The 10590-nt window shown below is 44.6% G+C and overlaps 1 protein-coding gene across 1 annotated transcript; it reads right to left on the bottom strand.

Moving 5' to 3' along the window:
* Window positions 1-7430: 7430 nt before the first annotated feature.
* On the bottom strand, window positions 7431-8174 carry LOC139266138 (octapeptide-repeat protein T2-like). The gene has a single exon (XM_070883982.1). The coding sequence runs from the start codon at window positions 8172-8174 to the stop codon at window positions 7431-7433; it is 744 nt and encodes a 247-aa protein (XP_070740083.1).
* Window positions 8175-10590: the final 2416 nt, after the last annotated feature.

The following is a 10590-nucleotide window of genomic DNA, read 5'->3' on the forward strand; positions in this document are numbered from 1 at the left end:
GAGCCGTCTTTTAGATGAGACATTAAACCGAGGCCCCGTCTGCTTTTTCAGGTGGACGTAAAATATCTCATGGCACTATTCAAAGAAGAGGAGGGAAGTTATCCCTGGTGTACTGGCCAATATTTATTCCTCAATCAACATAACATAAAAAACAGTTATGGTCATTATCACATTGCTGTTTGTTGGAGTTTGCTATGCACAAATTGGCTATCGTGTTTCCCACATTACAACAATGACTACACTCCAAAAGTACTCCATTGGCTGTAAAGTGCTTTGAGATGTCCGATAGTCATGAAAAGTGCTATATAAATGCAAGTCTTTCTTTCTTTTATATCTACTTACATGTAAGAGGAGAAATTTAGGTCATGTTTGTGGTTTATATACATATATATGTGATATACACATAGACATAAGGAAACATGAGACAGTAAAAGGAGTATCAGTACTTTAAAATCAAAGGATTCAAATTTCTTGCACTGTGGATAGCTGGAATGACTGCTAGCGTGACTGTTTATAGCATGGACAATTTGAACCAGTTACCCTTTGAAGTAATCAAGAAGTTTGCTCAAAATACATATCCTGATCTCACAGTATAGGACAATGTGATAGCTCCTTTTGTCATGTTAGCTCCAATACAAACCATTCCCAAACTATTTAGCAGACAGACACTTGACTTGCCATGTCTCTAAAAGCCAGCAGCATCTCTTGGATGACTTTTTGAGATAAGACAAGAAAGCATGATATGACAAACAATCAGTTGGCCTATCAAACCTGTTCTTTCTACAGACCCTGTACAAGCTTCATTTTCACAGATCCTACCTAACCTGGTTACTTTCTTAATGAAAGCATTTGTAACTCAGTAAAGATGGGGGAACAGTTTTGTATGGCTTGTGCGTGACATTCACTAGTGCAATTAACTATTAGTCAACAAAAACTCAGACCCCCAATATTCTAAGTATATCCTCTGTATAATCTAATAATGAAATTCCGCCATGTGTCCCTACATTTGCCAAATAAGGAAAAAATGCCAAATCCTCAATCGGATGCTTATAAGAGCAGAAGTGAGTGTCTTTAACAGCGTCTCACCTTCTGACTTCTGTGATTTTTGAATCTACCAATTGAAATCTGATTTTAACTTGCATTTGCACAACACATCTCTTGGAGATCTCTCAAAGCACTTCACATACAATGAATTGCTTTGAAGTGCAGCCACTGTAGCTTAGGTGCCATAATGTGAAGTCAGCTCAGTTCCTTGATTTGACAGGCATGTCTCTCATGATGCATCGGGACTGCATGATCGGGCAACAGCAGCTCGATCAGGGTTGCTAGCTGCCCATTGTGTGCCAGGCAAGGGGGTGAGAGGTACCAGCCATGGGGCGGGGAGAGGGGCAAGGGACATGGAGGGCACAGGGGGCCAAGGGTGTACTGGGCACAAAGGGATTTGGTGCCTGCGTTGCTGGAGAGGCAAGTGACAGAGGTGCCCAATTTGTTTTAATTATTAAAGGCAGCCACCATGTCAATGTATGGTTCAAATGGTTGAAAGGTAGGGGCTTTAAAAGTCCGGTGGACAATTTGTTCACTGGCCTTCTATCCCCTTTGTACTCACTACCACAAAGGTGAATTAATTGTAGTTCTGGTTACTTAATAGCAGCAAACAACACTAACAGTCTATCAAAACCCAGGATTTTTAAACAATAGTTACTATTTGCAATTACTAATGCACTTAACTATTAGTTAACAGAAGCTCAGACCCCCAAAATTTGCATAACTTGCCTGCCATTATCACGTGTTCCAAATTTCCAATATTTAATTTTCCCTGCAAACCAGTTCATTACCCCTTGTGTATCAGCAGACTGGCAAGCTGCCTCAGAATAATATCCTTTAGTCTCTCCGATTGAAGAATGTCAGTCTACGGCCAGATTCCGCAATCACCTTGGGACCAAATGCCTGCAATAAAGGTGTGACTTGTTCTGCTCTCGCTGATTTAGCACACCCATTCTCCAGTGATAGTAACCTTTTTCCCTGTCACCCAGATATGTTGTGATCATTAGGGAAGATTTGTACTAAGTATCAGACTCGTTTAAAGAAAAAATAAATCAACCACTTCTAGCGTCTAATTTCTTAGAAATAAAGTTTTATAGTTCTATTGATTTAAAAGAAAGCATTTGGGAGAGCCAGAATGTAATTCTGGTGAAGCCCAGTGCTTCAGTTTATCTTTTTCAAGCTAGTCTTAGTGCTCCTCTTTGTTAGCCAGAGAAGTCACTCATTCTCAGTTCATCCTTGCCTCCGACATTTTCTGCCAGGCTTCTTTGTTTAACAAATCAAAAACAAAACTGGTATTAATGTAGGCCGAAGAGAATTTTCCTACTTTGATCTGACAGACTCATCTGTTAAAGCGGCTTGTCCAAAACAGCAATCTCCCAGGTGTTACTCTTACTAAAACCACATAGCTTCTTCTGAAGAAATCAAAATCTTTAACCCAGCTTGGTATTTTTTTCTGTAAGCAGCTGGCATAGAATCTGTATGTCTGTTCCCTTGAATCCTATGAATATAAGTACACTGGTTAATACACCATGGAGCAAAGCATTGGGGAAGACAGTTTAGTAGCTGAAACTTACAGACAAATTACTTTTTGCTGGAGTTTAGAGTTGGCTGAACATCAGATGTTGTAATATGGATTTTTGGAGGGGTGGAAACTGAATGTCATCATCCATATATTTATTAAGGATATAGAAGGATACACCAGCCAATGAAGAACTTTTTGAAGTGTAGTCACTGTTGTAATGTAGGAATCGTGGCAGCCAATTAGCACACAGCAAGGTCCCACAAACAGCAATGTGATAAAGATCAGATCATCTGTTTTTTAGTGATGTTGTTTGAGGGATGAATATTGGCCAGATCTCCCTGGCTCTTCTTCAAATTGTGAAATAGGATCTTTTCCGTCAACCTAAGAAGGCAGATGAGGCCTCGGTTTAAATCTGAAAGGTGGCACCTCTGATAGTGCAGCACTCCCTCAGTACTGCAATGGAGTGCCAGCATAAATTATGTAGTACAATGTGCACAAGCATCTATGAATATTTACTAGTTTTTACTTTCCTTCTGCCTTTAATGTTTATTTTATTATTTGAGAATTTTTTTGCTGATGCTTGTATAGCAACAAAAGTAGACAACCACGAGAGGGCAAGATGTTGACAGGCCAGTTCAGGCCATCGTTTCCCCTACATTCCAGTATGAAATGAGTTCCATGCATTGTTGAAAAAGCGGGCTACTAAATCATCTGATAAAACAAGTTTCTAAATAATTGTAAAGCAGGAGGTGTTCTTCAAATTACACTCCCTGGTAACCGTGGAATGCCTGTTCACTCGAACAAACTGTATCTCAGGATATTCGACCACAGTCCCACTTCAGGTTACAGATAATACATCATGTTCTGCATGATTGATCCAGCAAAAGAGATTGATTTTTACCAAATACATCAAAGTCTAAATTCAATATCAAAAGTATTAAATTGGTTCTTTCTTTGTAAATCTCTTTATTGTAATAATATTTTACAATCCAACAAATTTAATAACATTTTGAATGTGGTCCAAGTGCAACCTAAGATGATTCAACTGTGCTAGTAAAATATTGTATAATGATATTAAAGTATACATTGGCGAGACTAGAATAACTCATTCATTCATAACAGGATTCATAAGATTGATTCTTTCAGGTGTATGATTGGAGTAGACCAAATTTCATATCTGACTTCAAAGGTCAATTTTCTGCTGTCGAACTTTGAAATCGTTTCACTGCCCTCCCCCACCTCCCTTCCAAATCTATGGGTAGGCTGCACCATACACCATTGCTAACAGTGAGCAAATTGGCTCACCCTTTGCTATGTGCAGCTTCCCTATAGAGAAGAAATTATGGTCGGCATGGAACATACACTTGGTGTGGCATGTTGAAAACCACCTGCATAAAACCATTTCCCTGCCATTCCATTGGGTAGCATGCTGGCATTCCAACAAGTAGCACTGCTGCCTGCCCAAATCTAACATCTCAAATCAGTAACAACCTTTACCAAGGCTGAATGGGCTGGGGATTGATAAGTGGCAGGAGATAATGAAGGCAAAGTGAACCCTAGGTGCTGGGATGAATCTGCAGACAAGTGACAGCACAGTCCAGCACCCAACCCCTGTTTCATGGCGATTGAAGTGGAAATGGTGTAGCATGAGCTGCCTACAAGAGGTGGTTGTCCTCTATTCCCCTCCGTGGTACCATCTCCACTGCAGTGTCCCTGCAATGAGGCACAGCTAAATTTTAGGTCAAGCTGACTGTTACTGTTCCTGCATGTGCCAGCCCTCTGTTACATGGTAGGCACAAGTGTCCTTGCAGGAGTCAGCATCACACTGAATCTGCCTCTTTTCTGACTTGGACCCTGCTTAGACAGGCCCAGTAGTCTTTGCCAGGGCATGCTGAAAGGAATGGTGATATCTTGATGAACACAACCAATCCGGCAACTGTGGCTCACTATCAAACTGGCATGCCTTCTTTTATGCAGTACTACATAAAGCACGACGTGTTATAATTGGGATGCTTCTGAAGAGCCATTCAGCATAACAACTAGTCAGACAATCCCATGTCGTTATCACTCCATCTTGAGTCTTCCAGCAAAAGCTTCCTTTGGAAAGAGAAACCCCTGAATGGCACCACATCTGCTAGAGTGAGGTAAATGCACCTCTCTCTGCGGATGAGGGTATACAGGTGCTGACAGGATATGGAGTACCTGACACACCTGGCATGTGTGTCAGCCATGGTTAAGTTGGTTGCAGTCACGCCTCTGGATCAGAAGGGTGTGGGGTCAAGCCCCACTCTGGAGACTTGGATACATCAATCCAGGCTGACACTCCATTGCAGTGTTGATGGAGTGCTGCACTGTCGGAGGTGCTGTCTTTCAGATAAGACGTTAAACCAAAGTCCTGTCAGCTCTCTCAGGGGATGTTTAAGATCACATCAAACTATTTTGAAGAAGTACAGGGGTGCTATCCCCAGTGTCTTGGCCAATATTTATCCCTCAATCAACATCACAAAAAAACATTGTCTGGTCATTATCACATTGCTGTTTGTGGAACCATGTTGTGCGCAAATTGACTGCCGTGTTTCCTCCATTATAACAGTGACTACACTTCAAAAGTACTTCATTGGCTGTAATATTTTGGGGCCTGTTGAGGTCATGAAAGTCTTTCTTTTATCTGACCATCAGTCATCCTCTTGCCAATTCATCACCTTAGAGGATGTCCACTGGGAAACCATTATTGTCACGAATAGAACTGGGGCAATAAAAATTATAATTAAGACCAACTTGCACCAAGGCTCAAGAATACTTAAATATTAGTAGGTAGGAGAAGGTGGGGGAAGCAAGACAAAAATGCACAAAAACAGCCCAGAAATACCTTAAAACATGTACCATACCAAACATTTAGCACACTACAAAATGGCATCCAAATATCCAAATAACCTCATTCTGAGCCATCTCCCCTAGCAACCCTGGATGCCAGGTTTCGTGAGTGTGATTTGGACTCAACATCCTGCATAACAGGAAATGGCTTGCAGGTGTCCCGCCCCCATTTTCACACCTGCTTTGGGCATGAGCTTCCTGTGCCAACTCCAGCCCTAGCCCCAGGCCCATTCAATAGGGCTGAAAATAGGTGGACATCGGATGAAACTGATTCAGTCTAATTTATTGCTCAGTTATCCCCCATCTCTGACCATTTGCAGGGCATATCAGAGGCAAAAATCGGCTCATGATGCCATCTCAGAACTGCGTGAAGAATTGTGAAACTCTAGTACTCTGCACTCTTGTGTCATCTCAGCTAGAAAACATTTACCATGATACAAAACAGCATTATGAATTCATTACTTAAGCAATATTATGTTGCTATTCACACATTAAAACTTTGCAAAACCACCCATGGGATGAGCAAGAAAATTAGCCAATATTTTTTTTCCAGACAGATCGTTTCTCAAGGCACAATCAAAGCCAACTATTTACAGATCTTTTTTTCACTTCCCTGTGAAGTATGCGCAAGTGCCGCCGGGAATAACCTGGGGCAGGAAGTGGATGGATGAGAAGACAGGGAGGGTCTGGGCTAGAGATGGGACTGGGCTGACTGCTGTGAAGCGTTAAGATAAGAGAGAAAGTGAGAGATGGGCCTGAAGGCAGTGGAATAGTTCTCTGATCGCATTTGGGCTACACAGCCCATCATTAGAAGAATGTGTTTTAAAAATTCATGGAATCTGGGAAACCTAAAGTAAAAAAGAAAAAAAAATCTCCAAAGCATTCCTGTCTACTTTTGTTGATGTACTGACTCTGACAAGAGGCAAATTAGAGCCAGTACATGACAAGCTTGCCTCTCCATCCGCTGGTCTGCTCATAAAATCCTGCCAATTCCAAACTAGCGGAAAAAAATGTATACTAAAACAAGTACTGCTTCACTCCCTAATTCTGGACAGCAAAGTGAAACCTAATTAGATTTCCCTGAAAGAAAGGAGATGTAACAGGATGGTATTCTAAATAAATCCTATCATTGCTCAATTAAATGGAACACTACCTTTGACCCCACAGTGCAGACAAAGTCAAAAGAACCTGTGGCTCGAATTTCTGTCTGGGGAGATTTTCCTGATCATCAGTGCAAGATCGGTGGAAACCCCAAAGTTATGATGGATGATCGGGGAAACCCCACGCGGAAATTGTACCCCATGATCTTTATATCCATTGGTAGTCCCTGACATTTATTCTCATATTGGATTACCCGTAATCTCTGCAATTTATCAGGCAAATTCACTGAGCCTGTGGGATGCCGCGCTCGATGGAAGCTTTGGTTGGAGAATCAAAGTGTTATAGCCCTTTATCTCGGCACACTCTTCCTTCAAGCACCGCTTCCCGCGGGGAGCACGGGATCAAGAATTTGCACATCTATAATCATATAACCCATCATCATCATAGGCAATCTCTCGGAGTCGAGGATGAATTGATTGGGATTGTCCATGAGTGTCCTGACATTCCAGGTCCCGAACTTCATTTTAAGCAGTGGAAGATGCCTGTGCATGAATTATTTTATCGTGGGGTGGCCATTGCACACCAGCTTACCACAGCAAGGTCCTGGTCCAGTAGCAAGGGGATCCAAGATGACTAGAGACCATGCTCCGCTGCATTAGCCTAGTATATATATACAAATACAAACATACTCCTATTGTCCACCGTCCTCCTTCCCACAGGACCTCTCATCCTAGAAATCAGAGGACGTTCCTCATTGGTCCCTTTCTCTGCACCTCGCCGTTTCCAGCTTCCGCTCCTCTCCCCTTCCGATCTCTGCTTCTCGCCGCTTCCGACTTCTAAACCTCATCGCTTCTGATTTCTGCTCCTTGCCGATCCCAACCGCCATTCCTCACCGCTTCCAACCTCCGCTCCTCGCAGCTTCCAACCTCCGCTCCTTGCCGCATCCGATCTCCGCTCCTTGCCGCTTCCGATCTCTGCTCCTTGCCGATCCCAACCTCCGTTCCTCACCGCTTCCAACCTCCGTTCCTCGCAGCTTCCAACCTCCGCTTCTTGCCACATCCGATCTCCGCTCCTTGCCGCTTCCGATCTCTGCTCCTTGCCGATCCCAACCTCCGTTCCTCACCGCTTCCGATCTCCGCTCCTTGTTGCTTTCGATCTCTGCTCCTTGCCGATCCCGACCTCCGTTCCTCACCGCTTCCGACCTCCACTCCTTGTTGCTTTCGATCTCTGCTCCTTGCCGATCCCGACCGCTGTTCCTCACCGCTTCCGATCTCCACTCCTCACCGCTTCCAATCTCCACTTCTTGCCGCTTCTGACCTCTACTCCTCTCTGCTTCCGATCTCCGCTCCTTGTTGCTTTCGATCTCTGCTCCTTGCCGATCCCGACCTCCGTTCCTCACCGCTTCCGACCTCCACTCCTTGTTGCTTTCGATCTCTGCTCCTTGCCGATCCCGACCGCTGTTCCTCACCGCTTCCGATCTCCACTCCTCACCGCTTCCAATCTCCACTTCTTGCCGCTTCTGACCTCTACTCCTCTCTGCTTCCAATCTCCACTCCTTGCCGCTTCCGATCTCCGCTCCTTGCCGCTTCTGACCTCTACTCTTCTCTGCTTCCGATCTCCCCTCCTTGCCCATCCCGACCTCTGCTCCTCCCCATTTCCGACCTCCGCTGCAAGCTGCTTCCGACCTCCGCTTCGCGCCCTTTCATAGAAACATAGAAAATAGGAGTCGTAGGCCATTCGGCCCTTCGAATCTGCACCACCATTCAATATGATCATAGCTGATCCTCTATCTCAACACCACATTCCTGCTTTTCCCCTAAACCCCTTGATGTCTTTTGTGTATAGAAATCTATCTATCTCCCTCTTAAATATATTCAGTGACTTGGCCTCCATAGCCTCCTGTGATAGAGAATTCCACAGGCTCACCACCCTCTGAGGGAAATTTTTTTTCTTCATCTCGATCCTAAATTTCCGATCCGGTATCCTGAGACAGTGGCCCCTTGTTCTAGACTTACCAGCCAGGGGAAACACCTTCCCCACATCCAGTCGATCCAACGCCGTCAGAATTTTATACGTTTCAATGAAATTTCCACTCAATCTTCTATACTCTAGTGAATACAGGCCTAGTCGACCCAATCTCTCCTCATATGACAGTCCTGCCATCCCAGGAATCAGTCTGGTGAACCTTCACTGCACTCCCTCTATGGCAAGTATATCCTTTTTTAGGTAAGGAGACCAAAACTGCACACAATACTCTAGTTGCAGTGTCACCAAGGCCCTGTATAACTGTAGTAAGGCATCCTTGCTCTTGTGATCAAATCCTCTTGCAATGAAGGCCAACATACCATTTGCCTTCCTAACTGCTTGCTGCACCTGCATGTTAGCTTTCAATGACAGGTGTACAAGGACACCCAGGTCCTTCTGTCCATCAGCACTTCTCAAGCCATCACCATTTAAATAATACTTTGTCCTTATGTTTTTCCGACCAAAGTGGATAACTTCACACTTATCCACATTATACTGCATATGCCATGTGTTTGCCCACTCACTCAACCTATCTAAATCACCTTGCAACGTCTTTGCATATCCTCCTCACAACTCACAATCCCACCTAGTTTTGTGTCATTAGCAAACTTGGAAATATTACTGTTGTGTATCTGTAAAGCATGCACTCCCATGTTCCGCCACCAGGGAATGTAACCCCTGAAGTCCCAAGGGATCCCAGCATCCCTTGGGAGCACTGTATATAAGCCGGCCCCTAAGGCCTGTTCCTCACGCTGGAGTGTCTTAATAAAGACTGAGGTCACTGTTACTTTAACCTCCCTGTGTGCAGTCTCATCTGTGTTAGGAACACAATAACTGGCGACGAGCATATGAATCCATCGCAAAGATGCAGCAAACTGTGGGCAATTTGGAGAAGTTCTCGTAGGGTGAGGACTGGGAAGCCTATGTCGAACGGCTAGACCAGTACTTTGTAGCCAATAAGCTGGACGGAGAAGGAAGCGTTGCAAAAAGGAGAGCGGTCCTCCTCACAGTCTGCGGGGCACCGACCTACAGCCTCATGAAGAATCTTCTGGCTCCATGAAACCCACAGATAAGTCGTATGAGGAGCTGTGTACACTGGTTCAGGAGCACCTTAACCTGAGGAAGAGCGTACTGATGGCGAGGTATCGGTTCTACACATGCCAGCGATCTGAAGGTCAGGAAGTGGTGAGCTACTTCGCCGAGCTAAGGCAACTTGCAGGACAATGTGAGTTTGATGGTGACCTGGAGCAAATGCTCAGAGACTTTTTTGTACTGGGCACTGGCCACGAGACCATCCTACGAAAACTTTTGACTGTAGAGACACCGACCCTCAGTAAGGCCATTGCGATAGCACAAGCGTTTGTGTCGACCAGTGATAACACCAAACAAATCTCTCAGTACACAAGTGCTAGCAATGTTCATAAATTAACTGGAACTGTGTTTGCGAGCAGAAATGTACAGGGCAGAAACCACAAGTCTGCAACTGCCAGCAGGCCTCAGGTGACCCAGATGACTCAGAGTCTGCAACAAAGGATGAATGCAAGACAATTCACACCTTGTTGGCGTTGTGGAGGATTCCATTCAGCCTGTTCATGCTGCTTCAAAGGGTATGTTTCCAAGAGCTGTGGAACAATGGGGCACCTCCAATGAGCTTGCAGACGAGCTGCAAGCTCTGCAAAACCTGCTAACCACCACGTGGCAGAGGAAGATCGGTCCATGGTGGATCAAAGCAATTTCAAGCCTCAGAGAGAGGAGGCAGATGCTGAAGTACATGGGGTGCACACATTTTTGACGAAATGTCCACCTATAATACTAAATGTAAAATTGAATGGCTTACCCATAGCCATGGAACTGGACACTGGCGCCAGCCAATCCATCACGAGTAAAAAGATGTTTCAGAGACTGTGGTGCAACAAGGCACTCAGACCAGCCCTGAGCTCTATCCACATGAATCTGAGAACATACACCAAAGAGCTCATCACTGTCCTGGGCAGCGCCATGGTCAAGGTCACCTACGAGGGCAC

This window comes from Pristiophorus japonicus, chromosome 6 (genome assembly GCF_044704955.1).
Source record: "Pristiophorus japonicus isolate sPriJap1 chromosome 6, sPriJap1.hap1, whole genome shotgun sequence".
NCBI lineage: Eukaryota > Metazoa > Chordata > Chondrichthyes > Pristiophoridae > Pristiophorus > Pristiophorus japonicus.

What these genes read in the sequence shown, in the direction of transcription:
- LOC139266138 (XM_070883982.1), bottom strand. Translation starts at nt 8,174, where the DNA reads ATGGGCAAGGAGGGGAGATCGGAAGCAGAGAAGAGTAGAGGTCAGAAG.